At 46.1% G+C, this 25,663-nt stretch overlaps 1 protein-coding gene across 5 annotated transcripts in view; it reads left to right on the top strand.

Moving 5' to 3' along the window:
- The window catches only part of PAK1 (p21 (RAC1) activated kinase 1), a 130,249-nt gene that overhangs the window by 95,074 nt on the left and 9,512 nt on the right, over positions 1-25,663 (top strand). For 4 of the 5 annotated variants that reach the window (XM_061990380.1, XM_061990375.1, XM_061990368.1 and 1 more), the window contains 9 exons: positions 3,956-4,166; positions 10,691-10,791; positions 12,148-12,295; positions 13,397-13,434; positions 15,317-15,433; positions 15,721-15,895; positions 18,225-18,288; positions 19,168-19,216; positions 21,549-21,661. In XM_061990380.1, the coding sequence (XP_061846364.1) occupies positions 3,977-4,166; positions 10,691-10,791; positions 12,148-12,295; positions 13,397-13,434; positions 15,317-15,433; positions 15,721-15,895; positions 18,225-18,288; positions 19,168-19,216; positions 21,549-21,661 (995 nt within the window). In that variant the 5' untranslated portion in view covers positions 3,956-3,976. Of the gene's footprint in view, positions 1-3,955; positions 4,167-10,487; positions 10,611-10,690; positions 10,792-12,147; positions 12,296-13,396; positions 13,435-15,316; positions 15,434-15,720; positions 15,896-18,224; positions 18,289-19,167; positions 19,217-21,548; positions 21,662-25,663 lie in introns of those variants that run through there. The other variant, XM_061990399.1, reaches the window with a different exon arrangement.

The raw sequence follows: 25,663 nt of genomic DNA, 5'->3' as shown, positions 1-25,663 counted from the left end.
GAAGTTGCAGTTACCAAATAGATGTATAGCAATGCTGTTTGTTAAGCTAGACAACTGCTCAGCAGTTACTTGCTCATTCAAGAAACTTGTACTGCCAGTGTTTTTTAGCCCTGCAATAAACCAATAATTCACTGGTGCTCTGTCCTTTCTGACTGAGAGATTTTGAAAAACCCTCTTATATTGAAAAAACTGTGAGTAGATGTCCCTGGGGTTTTGCACTGGTGGAACTGAGAGTGAAGATGTTTGACATCCAGAGGTTATTCTTATGTCTCATAGTCCTTTTTGTTTTGCTTATGTTCTTTTTCCTTCCCCCAGCTCTAAGCCAGCCTCTGCCTATAACCTGAGGATGGTTTTCTTCCTTTTCTCACTTCTTTTTCTCCAGCCTGGAGCCACATGTTCTCTTCCTTGGACAACCCTTGGGTCTGATGTTGCATCCATTCCCCAATACAGTAAACTTTATTTGCTTAGTCCTGTGCCTTTCACAGCATGTAGCAGGCATTGATTCTCTCCTGCTCACCTCTGCTTGTTGGAAAATGGACTCAGCAATGAGGCAGCTCCTGGAAATCTGTCTGGTGGGGAAATCTTTGGCATCTGTGGGGTAAACCAAGCTATTGCAGCAGCAAATGTGGTGCCTGGCACAGAGCTACTAACATTCCTTTTCCTTTTGCTTCCCTCTTTGCAGCATGTTCCTATCACCCTCACAGTAACTTACATTCTCATGGTGAAATAAGCATGTGTGCAAAGAACACAGCTCTTAGGTGGCACTTCTTCCATCGTTTCAGGTGCTTTAATTGTGCCAATTTGGTACCAACCACTGACATTGCCATGTGCAAAAGCCCATCAGTGAGTGAGGCTTCAATATCTTCCTGTTGCACAAGATGTGTGTGCAGCAGTGGGTGCCAAATTTATCAGTTGGGTTTTAGTTTAGGCTTTTTTTTCCCACTGCTTAGACAGGGAGAGTAGTTGTTTGCACCACTTTGTGGCTGACACTCCAGCTGTCACTTGGGTTCTGCTTGCTTTTGTACTGGAGAATGGCATGAGGCTGAAGCGTGAGTGATAAGAGATGCATGGGGCACATGCCAGAACACACCCAGACAAGTGCACAGCTAATTTTCTCCCACCCCTCCAAACCACCAAAACTATCCCATCATTAAAATCAACACCCCAAATGCTAGTCTGTCAGTTAAAATTCCATTGCACAGTTGTGTTGGGAGGAAGCACGGCTGGGGTCAGACCTCTTACCAAGGTCCCTGTGCATGAAGGCTTGTCCAAAGCCTTACAGACTGTACAGTGGTGCCAGCTCTCCTGGTTATGAGCAAGTGTGAAGAATCTGGGAACCACGTTTAGTGGAGGAGAATCCCAGAATGGTGGGGGTTGGAAGGGACCTCCAGAGCTCATCCAGCCCAACCCCCTGCTAAAGCAGGTTCCCCTTGATCAGGTCACACAGGAACGTGTCCAGATGGGGCTGGAAACCTCCCGAGAAGGAGCCTCCACACCCTCCCTGGGCAGCTGGGCCAGGGCTCCTTCACCTGAGCAGCAAAGTTTCTCCTCGTGTTCCACCTGCAGTTGTGTGTTCCACCTTACCCCTGTGTGCCCGTTATCCCTTGTTCTGGTACCGGCCACCACAGAACAAACATTGGCCCCAGCCTCGACACCCACCCTTTAGGGATTTCTCAGCATTGATAAGGCCCCCCCCTCAACCTTCTCCAGCTGAACAGCCCCAGGGCTGCAGCCTTTCCTCCTCACACACATGTTCCATCCCCTCAGCACCTTGGCAGCCCTGCACTGGCCTCTTTCCAGCACCTCCCTGTCTCTCTGCAGCTGGGGAGCCCAGAACTGGATACAGCACTCCAGATGTGACAGAGCAGAGGGGGAGCAGAACCTCTGCTGCTCACACTCTCTTCATGCCCCCAGGATGCCATTGGCTTCTTGCCCACGAGGGCACGGTGCTGCTCATGGAGAGCTGCTGCCCCCCAGCAGTGCCAGGTCCCTGTCCCAGAGCTGCTCTCCAGCAGCTCACCCCCAGCCTGTGCTGCTGCAGGGGCTGGTTCCTCCCCAGCTGCAAGAGAAGATGGAGCTGCAGACCAACCAGAACTTGGTCTGCCATCCATAGCTCCCCACAGGGGTGACAGCACCGTGCCTTGGGTCCGAACCTTGCCAGTTACTCTGAGCATCAGTAATTTGGCCAAAGAAGACTTGGAAAATAGTTTGTGTAGTGTGTGGTCACAGCACAGTGGTATGGTTGTAGGATCCATTTGGAGTGACCAAATGTGATTCCTCTGAGTCCAGAGTGGAAGCAGCAGTGATCTTGGCTTTGTAACTACACTTCTCACTTTCAGAAAGCACACTGGTTTTGTCCTGTCTTCCCTCACTGCATGTGACAGTCATAAAGCTGTTGAATTGCCTTTTCCACCCAAACAGAAACTGTTTCTGCTTTGGTCTTTGTTCTGCACTTAACTCCAAGCTTTCCTTTGAGAACATGATGCCGACAAGTTCCAGTTTCCAGAAGGATCTGGCTGCTGCCAGGCTGTGTCTGGGGTATTGCTGATCTCATTTGGGTGGAACAAGCTCGTTGTTGCAGGATAATCTATTACCCTGTTCCAAAGCTTCCGTCTTTTAATCCTCACAGTGGGGATTATTTACTTAAGGATTTATGTGTGTGTTGGGGATCCAGTTTTGTTTGACCCTTCCAGCAGAACAAAATGCAGTCAGCTTCCCGGCGGTTTGAATTGCGCCTCACTACCGCAGCAAGGCCATGGCCAGCGTGGGCCAGCACAGTCCCTGGCACTGAGGATGAGATGGTGTGGGGTCAGCTCTGTGGCTTCTCAGCTGCCTCTAGCTCTGAATTAGTTCAGCAGCTTTTCAGCAAAGAAGCCTGAGCAGCTGCATCAACTCTTGGAGTGCAAACTTCAGCATCTCAGTATCACGCGGTGCTGGAGGCTGATGTAAACCTTTAGATATAGTTTCTAGTGGAAGTACCATGGATCTGAGAGGTCTTAGGAGCTTCACAACTTTTCAGCTCCTCTCAGATATCCTTGCTCTTTGCTATCTCATATTTCCCACTCTGCCTACCCATCTACACTCTGTGGTTTGCTTGCAAATTGGCTATATCCTGCAACATACTTTTCTTTCTGTTCAAGAGTTTGAGTTATTGATCACTTGTCTTGTTAACAGAAAAAAAATGGAGCATCAGTAGGCTTAGTTGTGTTGACCCTGGCTCTGTGTGGACACAAAGCTACAGTCTACTCTGCAAATCATAGAATCACAGAATCCTTTTCAGCTGGAAGAGACCTTTAAGCTCACTGAGTGGAGACTTTGTCCCAGCCCTATCAGCCACCAGCCCACTGCCCTCAGTGCAACATCCACTCGGTTCTGAAACCCCTCCAGGGACGGTGACTCCAGCACCTCCCTGGGCAGCCCCTTCCAATGCCTGACAGCCCTGGCACCAAAGAAATTTCTCCTGGAGCAACCTGAGGCCATTTCCTCTTGTTCTAGTGCTTGTCACTAGGGAGAACAGACCAACCCCCACCTGGCTCCAGCTGCCTTTCAGGTAGTTGCAGAGAGCGAGAAGGTCTCCCCTGAGCCTTCTTTTCTGCAGTCTCCACAGCCTCAGATCCCTCAGCCCTTCCTCATCTGAGACATGCTCCAAATCCTTTCCTAGCTTGGTGGCCTAGCCTCCAGATCCTCTCCAGTACCTCAGTGTCCTTTTTGGAGAGAGGGGCCGAAGAATAGGCACAGTAATTGAGGTGCTGCCTGACCAAAGCCGAGTCCAGGGGAATGATCACCTCCCTGCTCCTGCTGACAACACTGTTCCTGAGCCAGGCCAGGATGCCCTTGGCCTTCTTGGCCACCTGGGCAGAACACCTGCTTGTGGTTTGTTTGACATGATATGATTCTATTTTACCAAAAATAACCAAGTAATGTTTGTTACTCCTTTTCTTTGTCCCGCTCCCAGGAACGGCTTCCCCAGCTGAAGATGTCGAACAATGGAGTTGAAACAGAAGACAAGCCGCCCGCTCCCCCGATGAGAAATGCCAGCGCCCTGATTGGATCAGGAAGCAAAGATGCTGGGACTTTAAACCATGGCTCCAAACCTTTGCCTCCCAACCCAGAAGAAAAGAAGAGGAAGGACCGATTCTACAGATCCATTTTGCCAGGAGATAAAAGTACAGTATTTCATCTCTTATGAACCTGTCTGAATGTTGCTCTGAATGGCCTTTGAGGAGCACCTGATTCTTAGTGGTGGTTTAGGTTTCAGAAAGTTGTGTGTTTCTTTCCTGCACACCTCTTGAGGTCATTTTGAGGAGATACATAAGACTGTAGATGTGTTTTTTTCTGGTGGTTAATCTTGGCACATTTAATCCATCCCACTTGATCTGTTTTGTGTCTTTTGTCCCTCCTTTCTCCCCTTAAATGACAACAACAGCATCCCTGAAAACTAGGACTGCCTCTGCCATTTCCCAGCCTGATTTGTCCTTAATGGTCTTGACAATCATCAGTTTTTTGAACCAATTTCAAGCTGGTCAATTAAAACTGGCATTGGCAACCCCTTTGGTGGGGAGCAGGGGGAAGTCTCATGCTTGGTTGTTATTTTAAACACCAAATAATGTGAGTGAAGCATGACCATCAGGCCACCCCCTGCTAGGCCTGTCATATGTTACTGCATGGTCATTTACTCTATTCTAGTATTTGGGTTAGGCATGATCTACTTTCTGTTAGGAATAATCCATTACTGCAAATTCTTGCACATTTTTGGTGAACTGATGGAGTTTTCTCTCCTTGCAGGGACTGTAACAGATGGGAATAGAGATAGGAACTGTGAACTGTACATGAAATTCTAATTTTTAAGATCAGGATGTTTAAAAAAACCTCTCTTAAATCTTTTGAAGTGATAGAAGAAAAAAAAAATAACCTCCATCCCCTAATATGTGCTGATTTCACTTTATATCTGACCTATTTCTTGGAGTTCTTCTTTATAATACATCAACTTTTTGTAGAGTCTGAATTGCATTGTTACCTGGACAGTGGGTATGTAAAGTCAGGCCTAGGTATCTTGAGCTTCCTGGGATTCATGAGGGTGGCTGCCTCCTTGCTTTTTGATAGCAAAAAGACTAACTGGAGTGATAGTTTCACTTAAGTAAGCAGGATGCAGGTTCATTTTCTACAAAATATCCCAGTTCTGGGCCCTCCAGTTCCAGAAGGACAGGGAGCTGCTGGAAAGAGTTCAGTGCAGGGACACAAACATGATTCATCTCCCTTGTGATGAAAGGCTGAGGGAGCTGGGGCTCTTGAGCTTGGAGAAGACTGAGGGGTGACCTCATTCATGTTGCCAAATCCATCAAGGGTGGGTGTCAGGAGGATGGAGCCAGGCTGTGCTCAGTGACGGCCAATGATAGGACAAGGGGCAATGAGGACAAGCTGGAACAGAAGAGGTTCCAAAGAAATACAAGGAAGAATTTGTTCCCTGTTGAGGTGAGGGAGCACTGGAAGGGGCTGCCCAGATGGACTGTGGAGTCTCCTTCTCTGGAGACATTCCAAACCCATCTGGATGAGTTCCTGTGTGCCCTACTCTAGGTGGTGCTGCTCTGGCAGGGGGGTTGCACTGGATGAGCTTTGCAGGTCCCTTCCAGCCCTTGAGATTCTGTGATTCTGTGATTCATTACTACTTTCTGATACCTTGGGCAACTTGGGATTGTGTTACAAATGTGGGCTTTGGTTTCTGCAATCCAGAAACCCATAAACTCACTGTTAAAAGTTTCTTGGATCTCAGTCAGAACTTGCTATTATGAGTATTAATCCTTTAGCTGGGGATTTTTACATTGAGTTACTTAAGGGAGTGGGGTTTTTAAACCTCTAGGCTCAACATTGCAGGGAACAAAGAAGGCACCTGTAATTTAGAGTGAAAGAAATCCAACCTGAAATGCTAGTTTGAACTGGCTTTTAAAGGAGAGCTACAAAGTGAATGCTTTGGGTGAAATCATCAGACAGACTGCCACTGATTTGGAGATGCCTGAGTTTACTGAAGATTGGCCAACGTGGCAGATGCTTCGAGACGTGAGGGGTTTTTGTTTAGCCAAGCCCAGCAGAGCCGTCTGTTACGATGCACCTGCCTGAACGAAACCGGTCGCTTCTGTCCTCTAATTCCTGTCGAGTAAAAAATACCTTTAGCACTGTCACCTTCACTTCAGATTGGTTGATTTTCGTCTTAGGAAAACTACTTCTAATCTCACTATGACAATTGAATTCCCAGTGCCTCCTGCTGCTGAACCATTAATGGAATCCTCAGGTGTTCAGACACCTCTCTTTGCTTTCTGCCTGAATGAATTTGGTGTATTATTTGTTTCTTTTGTCTGGAGTAAAAAGGGAATTGGGTTTCATTCAGATAGAGGAATGTAACTTTGGACAAATCCGTGGCCTTTGGATCTTTACCCAGCGAAGCCAGTGATTTGTGTTTAAGCTCTGCAGGAGTGTCAAAGAGCCTGCAAAGATCTGAAACGCTCAACAGTTAATTTTGCTAGCAAATGTGGACGTGGGCTTTTATGCTGTATCCTGAGAGCTGCTGAAGTTGATGCTGTCAGTCCCTTCAGAGGAGTAGCAGCTCTTTATTCTAGGCAGGGAACAGGTCTGGAGCAGGCACTTTGCAAAGGATAAGTGGGAAAGATGGTGAAGGGGTTGTGCATTGTGCAAAGGCACAGCCAACACCAGGAGTCCTGCTGTGGAACAGGAGATGGACTTCTTGAGAGCTTGTGGGTGCAGGTCAGAGGGGAAGCCAACAAGGGGGTATCTCTAGGGCATCTTACAGGTTGCTGGGTCAAGGAAGGCGGTTCTAGCTGAAGGTGCTTTTGAAAGTGTCTTTCCATTGTGCTATCCCTGTGCATGAACAGAGCTATCGTGTAAAGAACATGTGAGGCTTAAACCTTGGGCTTCATACATGTTTGCACACTTCTGTTGAGCTACATCCCTTTGCCAGGCTGCTCTGGATGTGCTTGGTTGTAGGTAGGTCTCAGTCAGTTGTATGATTTATCTTTTATATATTTTATATCAAATTCTTCAAGGCCTTTTGATTCATTGCAAGGATTAAATAATCACTGTAGAGAGGAATTAAAGCTTTAGTAAGACTGGGAGTGCCCATGTCTTTAGTTCCTTTTATACCTCCTGGTATTGCATAAATATCTGCTACAAAAAGCAATTTTGTTATTAACAGTTTCAAGATGTTTAAATGTTTAGATCTGTCAGATTTTGGATCAAAAGCCTCTGAAGTTCATTGTCCTCTGAGATTTGTGGAAGAAAATCTCTGAATTCATTTGCCAGCTTTGTGTGTGTTCATGTCGTGATGAAATTGGTCTGAGTGCTGTGAAACCCTGAGTGCTGTGTACAGAACAAGTAGGATTTCACTTGCTGTAACATTCTCAATAGGGCAGAGTGATTTTAGTGTGTTTGTGGTGACTGTCCCAAAGACTTCTTGAGAAACAAGAGAAATGGAAAGGGCTGAGGTGCTGGAGGAAAAGGTTGCAGGAAACTAAGGTAATTGGGTGAACATTAACTTCTTCAGAGGTGTGAAAACAACACAAGTCATACATGCAGAAAAATCTCTTGCTGTTTCTGTAGTGTAGCCATACTGAAACTCCCTGTGTATGTGTTGGACATGAACAGAGAGCTGGAGTGTCGACCACAGAATCACATAGAACTGTTGAGGTTGGAAAGACCTTTAAGATCACTGGGTCCAACTATTCCTCCAGCACTGCCATGGCCGCCACTAACCCAGGGCCCTCAGCCCCACAGCTTTGGAATCCCTCCAGGGATGGGGACTCCACCAACTCCCTGGGCAGCCTGAGCCAGGGCTTGACAGCTCTTTTGGGGAAGAAATTTTTCCACTTCTCAAATTTAAACCTCTCCTGATGCAACTTGAGGCTGTTTCCTCTTGTCCTGTCACTTGAAAGGAGAAACTGATCCCTACCCAGCCACAACCTGACAGGGAGTTGCCCAGAGTGCTGCTGTGTCCCCTCAGGCTCCTCTTCTCCATTCCCTCAGCCCCTCCCCAGCCCCTTGTGCTCCAGCCCCTTCCCCAGCTCTGTGCCTGGCTCTGGCCACGCTGCAGCCCCTCAGTGTCCCTGTGGCAGTGAGTGAGGGGCCCAGCACTGAACACAGCCCTGGAGCTGCGGCCTCCCCAGGGCCCAGCACAGGGGCTGGGCACTGCCTTGGGGCTGCTGCCACCCCACTGCTGAGCCCAGCCAGGATGCTAACCATGATTTGATAGAGGCCATTATGTTGTTTAATCAATTCTTCCAGAAGAGTTTTTAGGGCTCTGTTTAGCTGAGGCTCATTTGTGCCATCATCTGCTGCTTTAGATAAGTTCACAGTCAGCAGTCATCTCGCTGTCTGAACTCAATACCTTTTAGGGATACATTAAAACATTAGGATGTATTCATACATTAGCAAAAGAGGAAACAGCTTCAAATTCCCTCAGGGGATGTTTAGATTGGAGATGAGGAATAATTTCTTCTTTGAAAATGTTGTCAAGCCCTTTCCCAGGCTGCCCAGGGCCGTAGTAGAGTCCCAATCCCTGGAGAGATTGCAGAGCTGTGGGGCTGGGGGCCATGGGTTAGTGGTGGCTGTGGCAGAGCTGGGGGAATGGTTGGACTCTAGGAGCTTAAAGGTCTTTTCCAACCCAAACAATTCCTTGTGATTCTGTAGATCTACTGTGACAATTGTCCTGGACCATCTGTGGGTGTCCATCAGCAGTGCAGCACTCTTCTTGCACAGTGGCTAATGATTGAATCATTTCAGCTGGAAGAGACCTTTAAGCTCATTGAGTGAAGCTGTTGTCCCAGCCTTATTAGCCACCAGCCCATTTACCTCAGTGCAACATCCACCTGGCTCTGCAACCCCTTCAAGGAAGGTGACTCCAGCACCTCCCTGGGCAGCCCCTTCCAATACCTGACAACCCTTGTAGGAAAGAAATTCCTCTTCACATCCAGCTTGAACTCCCCTGGCCCAACTTGAGGCCATTTCCTCAAATACAGATGGCCTCTTCTTCCTCACATGAGTGATGGGCTTCTAGGCTGAGCTGACACCTTACTGTTTGGCTTGGAGGCATGGGGTGATTGTGTAGACAGGCCTAAAAAGTGTGGTGCCTCTGATGTCTCCCTCTGCATCTCTTTCCCTCTTGCACTCCATCCCCTGCTAGTTTTCCCCATGCAGCTTTTTCTGTGTACCTGCTGGATGCATCTCCTTGCTCCTTTTTTTTCGCAGGCCTCTGCTGCAGATGCTCACCATCTGCTAACCAGCAGCTGCTCCTGTGTCCTTCTCACAGAGCTTCCCCCTCTGTGACGGCTCCTCCAGCATGGCAGCTTTCTCTCCTCATTCCCCTTGGCAACTCTCTCTCTGTGTTTCATCTTCCCCCATCCCCTTCGTTTGAAAGAGGAGTTGAAATCAATCTGTTCCATCTTCATGTCCCAAATGGAGCATCTGAGTCTCTTCTTTCTCTAAAATTACTCTGTGCAACAGTAACTCTGTGATGTTCTCACAGAGAACAGTGCTAGAGCTGCCATGGAAAGAAGCAGGATCCAGTCCTTTGGGGCAAACCCTGACCACTTCTATGCAGCTAACCACCAGCAGTGTCTTAAATAACTGCACTAGTGAGCTTTAGCCTCAGAGCTTTCTGAAATCCCAGTGTCTGGCATTCGTGGTGCCAAAAATGCACTGGGGAATGTCAGCCATGCAACGAATTCTGTTTGGCTTTAGATACAAAAGGTGGCAGCTGGGAAATGTAAGTGGTTTAGTCACCTTCTCCTGGCTCTGCTTATTTCATAACTACAAGCAGCAGCAAATCCAAGAACTGATCTCAGTTTCATGCATACAGTAAATATTAGAGTGAAGGTGGAGTCCTTAGTATGTCATGAATATGGATGAACTTCATCCAAGCAAGACGATAATCTTGTTTGAAGACTTGACTTTAACATTTGCAAGGTGCATCTGCTTTGATTCATTTCCTTCCCTGTTTCTCCACAACTTCTACTCCTCACCTGCCAGATTCTGCCCTCTTGCTCTATGTCTTCAAAGCTTGTTATTAAAACCACATTTAGCTCCTACAAAAGGCTTTGCTCATAGATTTTGTAGCAGAAGCACACGTTACGTTGGCTTTTCTTCATAAACTGTATTTTGAGGAAGCAGGATGAAGGAAGCAATTTAGAAACAGTATTTGTAGTTAAATGTGTCCCTGTCTTCATGTGAGAGGTGAGTGTAGATTGAACAGCATGTAATATATTTTTTCTGGAAGCTGCTTAAAACCACAAACAGAAAAATGTGTTCAAAACCACGTGGCTTCCACTTCCCTGGAGTACTTTTGACTCTGACCTGTATAAGTTTGAGTGAATATTTTAGGTAAATAGCTCTTGTGCTGTTGAGTCTAGCCCTGAGGCTTGGCACTTGACATACCCACAGTATCAGTTTCCTTGTCTTAAGGTTTGCCCTGTGTTGCAGGACTCTGATTTTTGTTTTCCCCTCACTGTGGCTGCTCTTAGGCGAAATAACAAAGTTTTCCAACTTGCTGTTTGTCTGCCTCGGATTGAAATCCCATGACTAGCAAAAAGGGGGATGTGGTTGGGCAGGTAAATTGGAAACCATGGGGGAAACTTTAGTTTTTGATGGATTTATGGATTACTTTGATTGTTCTTGTTGTCTCTTTCAGCCAATAAAAAGAAAGAGAAGGAGCGGCCAGAGATCTCCCTCCCTTCAGACTTCGAACACACGATTCATGTGGGGTTTGATGCAGTCACAGGAGAATTCACAGTAAGTGAATCTGGAGGAACAGAGAACTATGTGGTTTGGCTTATTGCTGGGAGGAGCCAGGTCACATTAATCTTTTATATAGTAATGCTGGAAAGGCTTTTACCATCATCTAGTTTGATCTCCTTTGAAACATATGTGCAGAGGTTGCCTACTAATCCCTGATTGTCAACTCCCAGGAGCCCAGGCTGCCAGCAAACCTTTCCTTTCCTGTTTTTCTTCTGGTTGATGTGGGCAGCATAACATGGTATATCTCTTCTCTCCTTTCCTCTTCTAGAGCTGGAATAGGTCTACAGCACAGTCTGCATCCACCAAGTGAGGCTCTGAGAGTTCCCCTTTAGCAGACACACAGCTGCGTGTAAATACTTAGGACAGAGTATGTATATGCTGTCCTAAGGCTAAATGCCAGATGCTTTTAATTGACATGCAAAATTAAGACAGAGTTGTATTTCATCCTATTCTTATTTCATTATGAGATAGGATTTAGTAGCAGCAGAAGTTGGTTGTGAGCAACCTGTTTTTACCACTCTTTAAATGGTTCTTGTTCAGGGACTTTGCTCTCCTAGCCTGAGTCATGTGTACAGTTGTGTTGTGTGGGACACTCCCTAAGTGGTGTATCCAGCCATCCTTTTGACCATGGAGGGTAACTTCATTGATAAAGGATCCCAGTCACTTGCCACTTCCACTATACAAGCTGTTATTCTTGCTGGTGCTGAAAGACACAAGTCTGGTTGTACTCCAAATGTATTGATTTGCTGTCTGAGCTGATGTCCCTGTTACCAAAGAACTCTGGTGCTACAAGAAGACTCAAATTCATGTTGCATGTCTGTTGTGCTAGATGCCAAACAGTGTGTGCTGCTTCTGTAGTCTTCCTTGGAGACATAGAAACGTGTGTACACTTGTGCATAAGAGTGAGGGTATTTTGGCTTGAGGCTTTTCCTGAACTGCAGCATTTGGGTCTGCTCATTTCTGTCTTTTGAGTTTTGATCTTCAAAGGATGTGGGGCTCACTCAGAGCCCCATGAGTGGACTGGCATTTGCATGTCCAGATAAGGAGTGTGTGACCTGTAACATGTGGCCACTACACAGTGCCCTAGTGAGGTATCTATACACCATCTCCTCTCCTCTCCTCTCCTCTCCTCTCCTCTCCTCTCCTCTCCTCTCCTCTCCTCTCCTCTCCTCTCCTCTCCTCTCCTCTCCTCTCCTCTCCCTCTCCCTCTCCCTCTCCCTCTCCCTCTCCCTCTCCCGTTTTCCTCAGAGCATGAGTAACCTCAGAGGCTGTGGCAGACCTGGCTGGTGGTGTGTGTGCTGTGGAGCACATTGGGTTGCCTTTGGGCTAATGAGATGCTTCACCCTGCAGGGAATGCCAGAGCAATGGGCACGCTTACTGCAGACTTCCAACATCACCAAGTCAGAGCAGAAGAAGAACCCCCAGGCAGTGCTGGATGTCTTGGAGTTTTACAACTCAAAGAAGATCTCAAACAGCCAGAAGTACATGAGTTTCACAGGTACATGGTGATCATCTCAACTGCTGTGCCTGACTTTCCATTACTCACTGCACGTGGGGTTTCCTTTGTTTCATCAATGAGTAGATCTGTGTTTTCAAGGAAAAGTGTGAATGAGATTCTCTAGCTGTACCAGCACCCTTCTTTCTTTAGGATGCTGTTCTGTTAATTCTGATGCCCAGCATAGCTACAAAAGAAGAGATTAGTCACCTGTCTAAATCCCCAAACACAGATTTTCTGAAGCTTACACCCAGCATTGAGCAGACAGATCCCAGAGTGCTGGTGTTGGGTTCAGTGATCAAAATCTGTGGAGAAAACAGGCAGCTAAATTTTGCACCAGCTTGTTTCCAGTGTAGGTGTTGTTGTTACTTCATGTGTGGTTGTGGTAAGGATCTCTCTCTCCATGTGCTATGATGGAGGGATATTCCTCAACTGCTCAGTGCTTGATAACTGCTGGCTGGATTCCTCTAAAAATTAAAACCACCAAGGTTTTGTGCTTCTTTGTATGAATTACCTGCCTACTGGAGGACTCCTGCAACTACCACTCCTTTTCCCTCTCAGCTCTCCTTCCTTTTCTAAATACTAATCCTTGCTTTGGTTTTAAGAGGCTAGAGCCAGGTGACCTGAACTGGTATTAATTAAGAAGGCTCCAGGCAGGGATGAAAGCACAAACTTCCCCATGTATGCCTGGATAGTCAGATAAGAAGCACACCAGTTGTCTCCTGGAGCTCTCTATTGCTGTTCCAGGAAGTTTAGTTGCCCGAGACTGAACATCTTGCAGGTCCTGGGCTACCTGCAATGCCTTTGCTGGTGATTTAGCCCATAGATAGTGTTTGGTGTATATGGATGTAGGACAGTATTCCTTTGGGTGTTGCTCTGGGAAATTCCATCTTCCTGCAGCAGGGATTTGAGGCCTCTGCATTTGTCTGCAGCACTTTTTACCCCCCTATTCCTGCATCTGCCAAGTGTCACATTGTTCTAGGGAGCTGAAAGTGATGCCTAGGTTTGGGAGCAGCCTTTTTTTCCTGTCCCTTTCTCCTCTCCCCATTGCTGCTGCAGTTACAACCTGTTTATAATGGGACTATTACTATCTATCTCTTTCAGATAAAGCAACAGAGGATTATAATTCATCAAATACATTGGTAAGACTTACATTCACCCTCTGTCTCAAGTTTGGGGATTTAAAACTTGCCCACAGCAGTATCAGCCACCTGTAAAGTTTTGTTTCTTGAGTGTTTTAAAATCTGAACTCTGTGTGTTTATATAGTGAATGTATGTTGTTGAAAACAGGCAAATGATCCTAAAAAGGGATGCTGCTCTCACTTTTTATTTTCATAGAAGTTGTTCTCTTCCCATAGCCAGAATTTGGTAACTGCTCTGCTTTCAGGATTTCAATGGCCTTATAATTATCTATGATCTAACAGAGTTTAATTACTAACCTGCAAGGGCTTATTGACAAAAACTAATGTAGATTAGTGTTGATTAACCAAACTTATCTCCAGCAGAAGAGGAAATAAAAGGTTCTCCTCCTCTCTTCTTGACCTTTACTCAGTCCCTTCCAGGGAAGGCACCACTCCTGTTTGCTTTGTTAAGAGGCACAAGCTGAAAAGCTCTCTGATGATTCTGTGTGTGTGTGTGAGATGGAAGAGACATAACTTTCAATTTAAGATGATTCATTAAAAACCAACTATTCCTTCATCTCTTGTTTTCTCACTGCCTTGCTGTTAGCTGGAGTTGGTGTTTTCTGCTCCCTTCTGGAGGCAGCACTTTCAGATCTGACCCTTTAGGACTCTGCAAAAAGAAAAGGAGAAGGTTTCTGCTGTTGTTCATTGTTATTTGTCATTGCATTTCAATCCTTAGGAGCTTAGAATACCTGAGGCTGATGGATTTTAAAGTAAATAATAAAAAAGCAGTAGTTACCAGTCTACTGAGGTAGCCTGATGTTGTTGGAGGACACTGGGTAACCTTGAATTGTGGGGATAATCAGGAAGTTACTAGTACATGAATGGCTTTTCTTGTTGCTTTTGACAGGCTAAGCTTTTGTGTTGTGTCGAGTGCACTTTAGCAATGATATATCTGAGTGCTGGTGACTTCAAGTGTTTTAGTTTCAGTGAAATACTACATTGTTTTCCCCCTCTTTCAGAGAAAAAAATAGTACCTTTTCCCCTGCCACTCATGGGGAACTGATGATGCACAAGCAGAACTGATCTAATGGGTTTGTTTTTGTTTGTAGTGTAAAGGATACCATCACCTTAACATTCAGCTTGAAGTGTAAAAGATTAAAAGTGGTTTTGAGCTCTAATCACAGCATTACATCAAATTCCAGATAATTTGTTTTTAACCCAGCATTGTTCCTAGTTTTCATAAAACTCTCTTTTAGAGGGAAATTTGAAAAGGGATTTGAAAAGGTGTTTTGTCAGCTTCTGCTTCCAAAATGTGTCATTACTTAGTCCTGAGTCACAATACCAAAGCTGATGTTAATGTGACCACCCAACTTTTACAGAAAACATCAAGGTTTTGATGCAAACTAAACCACTGAAAGACTGAAGTCTCCAATCTGCATCATTGAGCTTTGAAGCAAGCAGCAAAGAAAAAAGAGGCAGCATCAATAGGGACAGATATGTCCAAACCCAGATATTGATGAGTTTCTGGGACTGCTGTGAGTGAGATGATCTCTAGAGGTTCCTTCCAACCCCTACCATTCTCTGATTCTATGAGTGTGTTGGGAAGACAGTGAGAGCCCAGGTGGGTCTCAGGTCCTTGGGAAGAGGATTACAATCAGCCAGGCAGACAAGAAGCTCTGAACAGTGGTGTCAGGCAGTGCTGAGCCTCCCCTGTGTTTGCTGTGCAGGCTCAGGACCTTTGGGCTTGGAATTTTCCATCTCTTGTAACTTTCTTGCCTGCTCCTGCTGTTTTTCTGCACTTGCCTCCATGCAGCCTCTGTTAGGAGCTTAATCCAGTTTGTGATTTGATTAGAGCAAATGACTGGGTGTTTATTTGTGCTCTTTGTGCAACCACCTGCAGAATGTGAAAGCTGTCTCTGAGACCCCTGCGGTGCCCTCGGTGTCTGAAGATGAAGATGATGAAGATGATGCAGCTCCACCTCCCGTGATAGCCCCACGACCTGAGCACACAAAATCTGTGAGCAGCAACGCTTCCCTCAGCCCCTGCTGCTGCAGTCACAGCCTGGTCTTGTCTGTGACTCCTCTTCCCTGCTCCATGGCGTGGTGCTGAGCCCCTCTTGGGAGCAGGGAGGTGGGAGCCATTCCTCCTCGCAGAGCACCTTCATCTTGTCACCTGCCTGCTTGGGAGGGGAGACCAAGAGAAATACATCCCATACAACAGCAAGAACAATAATAAGATGAATAGAAATGTTTAAGTCTTCATCTGATTTGTGTTAACCTGTTTCTTTTTCTCCCCACCATTAGATATACACCCGCTCTGTGATAGACCCCCTTCCTCCTCCGACCAGGGATGTGGCCACCTCTCCCATTTCTTCTCCTTCAGAAAACAGCACAACAGCATCTGACATGCAGGCCAGGAGCATGGAGAAACAAAAGAAAAAGCCAAAAATGTCAGATGAAGAGATCTTGGAAAAACTAAGTATGTGCTTTTTCTATAACAAGTGTAAATTCCAGGTCCTGCTGTGTTGATTGCTCAAAGTCTTAATAAGCTGAAAGGTTTTGACATCCTCATTTTGCCATCCATTACTGAAGATCCTGTGTTGTGACTCTGTGCCAGAATTGGGGGCACGTGCCAGGAGGGAACATAAATATAAGCCGAGCACATGTGATGCCAACTGAAGTCCCTGGGGAGTTGGAGATCCTAACAAGCCCAGAATAACTAACATCTACTTGGCTTGGAAGTCTAAGGTTGTTCCATGATTTGATATTCTGTAGCTCTGGAGAATGAATGATTATATTGAAATGTTAGGCAGAAGGTACCCAAAAGATGGAGAGAAAATGAATGTATCCCCAAGTTCACCTTCCATGATACCATAAAGTGGTTTGCTTATTTTTAGGTGCCTTAACATTGTGTGAGTACCCAAATTCATGGTTGTTTCTCAGCCACTCGTGTCTGTCTTGTGTCCTAGTGTTTTTAACTGTCCCTGCCTTCAGTTCAAATGCTCTTCTGCTGCCTGGTATTTTTGGGTTATGCTGTGGCACAGCCAGCAGCTGAACCAGCTCTTCTGTGCAATTGATTGCTATCCTCAGCCTGGGACAGTTTTTATTAGGGTAGAGCATTTCTCAGTCTTTGAACTACTAGTTCCATATTAACTACATACAGGCCTTGCTTGTCAGTTGATGGAAACTGTATTGGCTCCCCTATGCTCAGGCTGGTCTCCTCAGTTGAGAGTTTACTCCTAAAGGTCAGTATTTTATGAAGCAAGTTCAGTGGTTGCTGTTAGGCATCAGCTTCCAGCTGTGAGGTAGTCACAAATATCTGATGAAGGTTTAATCCTGTTGTGAACTGATGGTTTTCCACTGGAGGCAATGGAGTTGTGCAAAGACATGGAACCCTTTTATGTTTTGGTTTGACATGTGAATAAAATGACCAGAATCTTGCAGCATGTATGTATTTACACACACTGAAGGTGAGCAAGGGTTAGAAGGCAGCTGATAAATCCCCACCTCTTAGGATTAATGTGGCATTGGTGCAAACACTAATGAATCCTCACCTGGCTCTTTGGGAGGTAGGAAATATTCCCCCATTTTACAGATGAGGGCATTAAAGAGGGCAAGACTGGTAACTGCCTCTTGTCACAACAGTGCTGTGCTGTGTAGCCTTTGAGGGAAGGAAATATTTGTCCTCAGGGCAGACAACATTGATTCTGTAACTGTACAGTGGGAATTGTATAGTCAGATTCTTCCTCCTGCCCTCCTTGCCAAACATGGACCATATTCCCTTCCTTTGCCTCTGTTTGCCCTAAACCCTGTGGGTTTGGCCGCTCTCCAGTGGTGTTTGAAAATAGCTTGCTCTTACTCTGCTTTCTACTGGATTTCTTGGCCTCATGACCACAAGCAGTTTCTTTGCCAACATGCATCTGTTGAGGCTCAGTCCCAGACCCCTGTGAAAGCAGCACCATATGTTGGGAGCTTCAGTGACTTGCAAACACGGACTCAGATGCAGCTCTGCATCCCCATTAGCTAGAGAGGAGACTTGCTCCCAACTGAGATTTAGGAATTGTTGGCTCTGATTTCTTCAGCCTGAAGAGAGTGTGAGTCCTGCCTGTCATAGAGGTCTTAGGAATGTCAGTTAATGTTTGAAGGGAGCCTTGCCTTGAATATCAGTGATGCTCCTTTTGCCAGGTTTTCAAGTTTAGCCCTTGGCAACCTGCTATGCAATCTGCAGGACTGCAGTGCATCCCTGTAGGCTGTCCTTGTGCTGAGAGCTGCCTCCCCTCACACAAAAAATATTGAGTTCATAGAATGGTTTGGTTGCAGAAAACCTTTAAGATCATCAAGTCCAACCCCTCCCCTCATAGTGTCAAGCCCATCACTAACCCATGGCCCTCAGCACCTCAGCTCCACTGTTTTGTCTAAGAAGAGCCCAGGCCTCTGAATTCAGAGAATGTTGCAATACAGGGGAATCTTAGATCACTCAGTGTGGTGAAGGTGATTTTAAGTTGCTGGTTTCCAGCAAATACTTGTATTTACATGTGTGAGGGCCACATCTCCCCATCCTGTGCTTAATGTCTGTGTGCCACCCTTTCTGGAAGGAAATACCTGTGGGAAGGGAATGCCACAGCTGATGTGTGTGTAGATAACTGAGGACTTCCTTGGTGTTCACATGCCTCTGGATCTCTGACAAGTGGTTCACAAGGCTCCTCAGAACCCACTGTGGCCATGAGGCTGCAGTTGGTACTTACAACTGTGTGAAAAAATACTTAGCCTCTTGTTTAGGTTTTGTTTGGGTTTCTTTTTCTTTGTAGGAAGTATTGTGAGCGTGGGAGATCCCAAAAAGAAGTACACATGTTTTGAGAAGATTGGACAAGGGTTAGTATACACTCCTTCTCTGTCCCATCCCTTCTGCTTAGAAGGAAGCACTGAAACCAGGCCAAGTTGCTGGCAAAGTGGTTGGTGATGCTTTGGAGAGTTTATTTTGTTTGGTTGTTTTCTTTCTCTTCTATGTTTTTAGGGGTTTTTGGGGATTCTGATGGGTTCTACACCCCACCCCCAGCTCTTCTCCCTTTCCTGGCAGTCTTGAGTCAGAGGGACTGGGGTTTTTTGCACAATAGTTATTTTAATATAAGAAAATATGTCATTAGATGATCAGAATTTTAAATATAGCTGCAAGGAGAGAAGGAACTGCTTCTTTTCAGCATTCAGGACAGATTTGCTTCCTGAATGTGCTCTTCTCAACACGGCCGTCGTGCCCCTCAGCAACACAAAAGGAAAATGGGTGGTAGGAGAGTGTAGTGTTTGCTGTAGTGAGGCAAATCAGTGCAGATGACTGAGATGTGCTGAGGCTCAGGCTCCCATTTCCCTCATGACAAATGCCACATTTGTTTGCTGGAGCTGATCCTCTCTGCCCTGTGATCACGTTGGGCAGGCTGTGAGCTGGGGCAGTGTGGTTGTGTCAGTTTAAAGAGGGTCAGCTCACGGTCCTACAAGCTTTGCTGAGTTGCTGGTTTAGCAGCAAGGGTTTGGATGATCATAGTGTCTCTTATGAGGAGCTTTGTTCCTCATTAATTCTCTGGCTTCTGTCCTGGCTCAGAAATGTGTCAGATGATATTTACCATGGTCATTATGGCATGAAAAGGAATGGGACTGAGAGCACTTCAGAGACAAGTAGGAAAGGGGTGTGTGTTAAGCTCCCACTCTTGCTATGAGGCACTAATAAACTGTGTTTTTTCTTTTCTCTCCTCTGTTTAGAGCCTCAGGTACAGTTTATACAGCAATGGATGTAGCTACAGGACAGGAGGTAAGTACTACCAGAATACCACAGCAGTAGATTGTGTCTTAAAGGTTGAGATTGAAGCTAGAACATAAAGATGTCTTTCAGGGGTTCATGACCTGTTGTTTTTAATGAGGCATTTATGTACTTACTAATGAGGCATGGTCAAGTGGTCTGAGCAGAGAACTGAAAACAATGAATTCCCAAGTTTTTGATTCCTGAATCATTTCATATTTGTAAAGAATGTTTCTGTGAGCACAAAGACTAGAAGCAAATATTTGGACTGGGTAGTTTCTCAGTAGAAGTTTATCTCTTCAGCCTTGATTCCTGCCTCTCCCCATTGCAGCTCTTCTATATGCCCTCTGCTCCTTTGCTTCCTACACTTACACTAGTTGACTTGCACTGACATAGTTCCCTTCCCACCCTTTGCCCACGTGCCTTCTGCCCTTGAATTGGGAGACAAGGAATGCCTTGTCTGTCTTATATTTTTCCCCTCCTCTCAAATATTGAGGAGTGTCCTGCAAATTGTGTGCATGCAGAATGAACTACTAGTGACAGATCTGCAGCTTCTGTGGAAGCCACTCCTGCTAAAAGGAGGATTTATAGAGAGGAAAGTGTATGCATGATTCCAAATCTGTTTCTGGAAGTTTGCAGTGTCAGGGTTATCCAGCAGCAGATTTTGTGCTTTTTGCTGAAACTCCTTCACTCTCTTTTCCAGTTCCTGAAGAACTGAGCCAGTTTCATTGCAGCCTTTGAGGAAGGGGAGTTGTGTTTATTTGAGCCCTTATCTTACAGCAGACCTTTACATCATTCCCATTTCACTACTGTGGTCGAGCCCTGGGTTTTTAAGCCTGGGTGTTTGGGGTGGCTGTGACCTTGGCATGCAGCTGACCTGCTCCTCGCTGTGAAGGGCACTGCTACTCATCCTTTATGCTCAGAGCTAAATGTGCAGAAACACCTTTTGGAAGCACTGGAAGGAAGCTCCTTTAACTTTACACTACACAGGAGCCTTGGGCAGCTCCCAGGGTTAAGAATATTGAAGCTTTTCACTGATGATGGCTGTTTAGTATAACCACAGCTGTTTATTTTGTACCCTACTGCATGGGACACTGTTAGATAAGGAAAATGCCCCTGTACATGCTTGGATCATGGATCTACCCCTGAATAGGGGTGAGGAAGTACAGGAGGCTCTCTGAAGCTCCCGTAGTATTGATCTGGGCTTTCTTTACCTGTATCAAATGCTCTCCTTCACTTCTTTGTCATTCTGGTCTTGTGCAAAGAGCAGCATGAGGTTTTTGGTTTTGTCTTCAAGTGCTGTTTGGCAGCATGTGTTGGGATTTTCCTGTAGTCTCCCCTGCTATCACAGAATGGCAGGGGTTGGAAGGGACCTCTAGAGATCATCTAGTCCAACCTTCCTCCTCTGCTATCAAAGTGCTAATTACATTTATCTATATGGACACTCTGTGGCTTGGTTCTTTTAATCCCTTTTTTGTGAGTCCCTGGCTCCTCTCCATGCATTTAGGCTTCTCTCTCTGCAAGCAGGAGTTCTGTAAAGGCATAATTACATTTCATTCCCTTTGCCTAAATGTTGTACCAAAGACAATTGCTTTGTAACTGCCTGTGGAAGTGTTTGTGCTTCCTGCCTTAGTGATTTGAAGGCTTGTCTGAGGGCCAGGTGCTCTCACAAAGTACTGGTAGTGTGGTGAGTTGAATCTAAGTGTTAATATCCTGAGGCAGGCAGAAAGCTACTTTGCCAGATCCATCCCTATTGCTTTTCAGTGATGACTGAAGTAAAGCTGAAGCCAATTCACTTATTGTCACCTTTATCTAAACACTGCTGCTCTTTCCCCCAGGTCTTAGCCAGGAACAGAATTACCACCTCCAAGTTCTAAGCTTAGGCTCTGTTGTTTACCTCTTCCATATATGGCTGCACTGCTGTAGGTTTCTAGAAACCTAATTGTTCATGGGAGCAGGAAAACACAACCAAAAACCTTAGAGAAAAATCCAGTCCAAAGTAAAATTAATAAGAATCTTCTAAGAAACAAAAGGGTTTTGACATATCAGTCCATGCTGGAGTAAGGGGATCTCTTTCTTGTTGCCAAGCAGCTATGGGTGGAGATGCCTACCCAGCTGTGGCATACAAGTCCAGTGTGAGGATAGTAATTCCCCTTGTCCTTTTTGGCATTAGAGTATCCTCCTGGATGCAGGAACTCACAGAGCTGCTAAGGCTGAGCAGCCTGTGAAGGAAAACTGTTTTCCCACTTCTCATGGCTGTGGAACTGCAATGATGGGTGATGGTACTGACAGGATTCTGGGGGACTCCTGTGGTAATGCTTTCCTTGCTCTTTCTTCACTGCAGGTTGCAATCAAACAGATGAATTTGCAGCAGCAGCCCAAAAAAGAACTGATCATTAATGAAATCCTTGTGATGAGGGAAAACAAAAACCCCAACATTGTCAACTACTTGGACAGGTATGTCATGATTTGAAGAGATCACAAAAAGACTCTGGAAAATGTTTCCTTGTCACTGCCCTGAGTGATCCTGTCTCAGCTTAGTGCAGGGACAGGGCAGCCTGGCATTGCTGAGTGAGTGCACGTGGCAGTGTTGGGGTGTGGGTCACTTGGTGGGATCTCTCCATATCCTTGGAGAAGCTGAACTGGTATTAGTGGGGTATCTAGGCTCTCTGTAGAGATGCTGGCAGCAAAAGACATGAGCACTATGCTGTCAGAACTCCATTTTTCAGCTCTCTCTGTTGCCAAATTTGACACCACAAGCTGTTTCCTTCCTGCCACTAGAGGAGAAACATAAATAACTGTGTTATTTGGATTTGCTTTCCTTTTCTTTCTTCTTCCACCAAGCAGTGCTGACATTCTGCTTGTGGAGGAGCAGTCTCCTCCCAGGGTTAGATGGTTGTCTTATCCCTGTGGCTGTCCACTGAGATGTCCTGCTGAGCAGCATGGCAGTGATGAGGGTGAATGACATGGGACATATAACCAAGCAAGGCTGCTTTTTTGTGGGTGTGAAAAAGGGAGAATGGAAGACCTGCTACAGACATAAAGGCTCTTTAAAAGACTGGGGTTACTCTTTGCTCAGAGCTGGGCTTTGTGGACTCATGCACATGGTGTGGCACTCCTGCTCAGCTTTAGGTACATATGTCCCTCCTTGGATCCCTGCTTCTCCTTACACAAGAGCTAAAACTAATAGTATATCTATATTCAGACTTGCTCTATTCATTCTTGAGCTGATGTCCCTTGGTCTATGCCAATAACAGAGCAGAATCAAGCAGCACAGTGGCTGCTGTGCTCAGCTGAAAGTGGTTTAAAAATAAACAGTGTATAGCCATGAAAATTCTGGTCACAAATGAACTGCCCAGGTCTGCCAACAAACGTGGCCGTGAGAGCTCATCCCACAGGGTGTTAATGCTGTACCTAAGGGTTGTGCTGCTGTTTGGAGGTTGGCTGCTTCAGGAAGAGCAGCTGCTGAATGTGCCTCTTTGGGGACAGGGAACTGCCTTTGAAAATGCAAGAAGTTCTTGCATGTTTGCATTCCAGGAAAGTCACAAACTGCCAGCATTGAAATCTGGGCTGTACTGAAAGCCCAACAGGCAGAAGCATTGCCTGTGGCTGCTGCATGGGGTCAAGCCTGTGTCATTCATCTCATGGTAAAAGGCACAACTGATTCCAGTCAGGCTGCAGCAGGACTTTTGGTCTGCTGCATTCATATCAGAATCTAGCAGTCCTGAGGAACTACAGATTTGGTTTCTTGCAGGGTAAAGGTTGCCTAGATAGAGTGAGCTGCAGGCTTTAGTCTTGGCAGCTCATTGATTTTTCTGAAGATGCTATGGAGGGAGAATCTCTTTTGGAAATCTAAAGGAGTGTTTGCACACTTGTTTGCTCTGCATGTATGTTGAAACCTTTTTAACAGGTTTCTTTAACAGGCTTTTAATGTCTTAGCCAAATAAGGACAATAAGGACAGAGAGCCTGCTCCTGAAATGTTGTGGAAGAGGTGGGTGAGCACAGGGAAGTGATGCTGAGCAGACACTCCCTTCTAACAGAGAACAGAAGGACATTACCTGTGTAAAATGAAACAAATGGTAAAGAAAAGTTTAGAATTGAACCTGGGCTGAAACTGCTTATTTTTTCCTGGCTGATTAGAGGCTTTGTTTTGGCAGAACTGTTTGATAGACACGTTCTTCCCGTCAGAGAGACCATCACTGAGCACATGCACTTGCCTTGTCTGGCCAGTACATCCCAGCTACACGTCCTGCTGCCTTGTTTAAACTTCCAGCAACAAGAGCTGATGCTTTTGTCCTCCACTTTCTCTCAGTAATCTGTTTCAGAGGGATTAGCTCTTCTTTGAGTGCTGCAAATAGGCAGAGCAGCAGCTAGAGTGAATGTGGGGGTTCTTGTGCCTACCACATCCCTTCAGCTTTGCAACTGCAGGATCTTGTTGCTGAGGAGTTTCATCCCTCTTGCCTGGCCTAAGGTGCCTCTTTACTTCCTGAATGTTGAATTCAGCTGCTGTTTGAACAGTGCTTGCTGGCCCCAGCCTGCTGCTGTGGCAGAAGGAAGCATGAGGAAGGATGTGGGACCGCTGTGGGATGTGGTGTCTCTGCTGAGGTTCTGTTTTAGACAACTTCTCCCCTTCTGAGTCACTAATGGGAGCTGCAAGAGGATCATGGGTACAAAGCAGCTATCTGGCTTCTCTTTGCCTCAGCTCCTGCTCTTATGCAAGGCTTTCCTGTGCTTTATCCACTCTTACCTGCACAACTCATGGTTAAGACAACTTTTCTGCTGCAGTGTAAGTGGCCAGTGTGGCACGAAGGTGTGCTGTGACATTTAAGATAATGACATGGCCTAATTCAGCTGCACTTAGGAGCTGAATTTAGAAGCATCTGGCTCTTAAGTCTGTGACAGTAGTTTTCCTGTGCAGACAAGCAGCCATGTGTGCTGAGTTACCTGCTGGGAGTGCCAGTTTCTTTTTGCTGCATGAAAGAGATTCTCAGAGCCTAAACTCAGGCATCTGAATGCAGGCATCAAATGCCCAGTGTTAGGCAAAGCAAACTCCTGCCCTCTGGTTTCTTTCTTTCTGAAGAACTATCCTTAACCTAATGAACCCTGGAAGTCCTCACTTTAAGTGGTAGCCACTGTTATTCTCACCCCAGCCCTGAAGACAACTCAGGATGGAAGGTCAGTGAATAAAGCTGAAGGTGTGAGACAGTCACGTTACAAGAAAACACTGATTTCTTTCCAGGCTAACTTCATGTTTCTGTGTTAGAGGTGTGTTGCTGGTGCAGAAATCTGTAGTGAATGATCTCACCCTTCTAGGGAAACCCAAATCTTACAAAGTTTGTAAGTTTTGTGAAGTTTATCAATGAAAGAGGACTCTGTGTGATAGGAGGGGGTTGGTGGACACCTTCCTAAGGTATCTTGAGTGGAATCTGAGGGACACCTTACAGGAGCAGACATTGTCCATTTGCAGATGGATGAAGAGAAAGCTATAGACAACCTTTCTTCCTCAAGGACTTTCATCAGGCTGTGTTTACTGCCAGCCTTGTTCTGGAAGGTGACAGTGGGTGATGAGGTGTGACACCACGCCGTGCCTGACGTCACATGGAGAGCTGTGTGGCAGGGTATGGACTTCCTGGCTGTGTCTGGAACTGCTGAGAGAGTGGCTTTGAGTCACAGCTACAGCAGGCAGCTCAGTCACTAAAACTGGTCAGTGCCAAGAGAGTGAAAAGGTTCCTGAGTTGGTACCACCCAGTCTTCTGAAATGACACTTGCTTTGGTGGCAGCTGGTGGGGACCCACATGGATTCCACCTCCCTGTGTGTTACATCAGATCTATCTGTTACTGGAGTGCATTACTGGGTCTTGGCACATGCCTTTGGCTGCTCCTGGCCCAGCTTTGGTTCACAGGGTGGTTCTTGGCTCTCTCCATCCCTTTTGGCTGCAGAGAAGAGCCAGCTTGCTCCCAGCATGTGCAACCTGGGGTTGTCACACAGGAGTGGTGGAGCCTGTTCTGGCCCCTTCCTTACAGTCAGGGGGATTTGTGCTGCAGAGGGTGCTGTGGGCCATGAAGGGAAGCCATGTGATGTCTGGGGTGACTGCTTTGTTGAGAGGCTACTGATAAAATCTGGAGAGAGCTTGGTTTGGCAAAGCTGATGAAGAAATAGCAACAGCATGGGATCAGGTTGGAAGGATGTGGATGGAGTGGCTCTCAGAGCCCATTAGAAGGTAGAAGGATGCACAAAGTTGACAGGAGTGCTTCTGAAAGCAGTTCTGCTGCTCCTGTCAACCTTGAGGGGCTGCTGAGCAGGTGATACTGCTTTGGCTGAAGTCTGTGCTGCTGCCAGTACACCAGTTTCTGTTCTGTAGTGGAGCTGGAGATGTGTCTGTGCCAGGAGCATAGCCCTGGGTCCTTGGGCTTTGTATCCTGAAAGAAATCCAGACTCTATCTCCCTGCATAGTCTT

Source organism: Colius striatus, chromosome 1 (assembly GCF_028858725.1).
Source record: "Colius striatus isolate bColStr4 chromosome 1, bColStr4.1.hap1, whole genome shotgun sequence".
NCBI lineage: Eukaryota > Metazoa > Chordata > Aves > Coliiformes > Coliidae > Colius > Colius striatus.
Note: the sequence above shows the minus strand (reverse complement) of the source record. Positions and strands in the feature narration are given on the sequence as shown.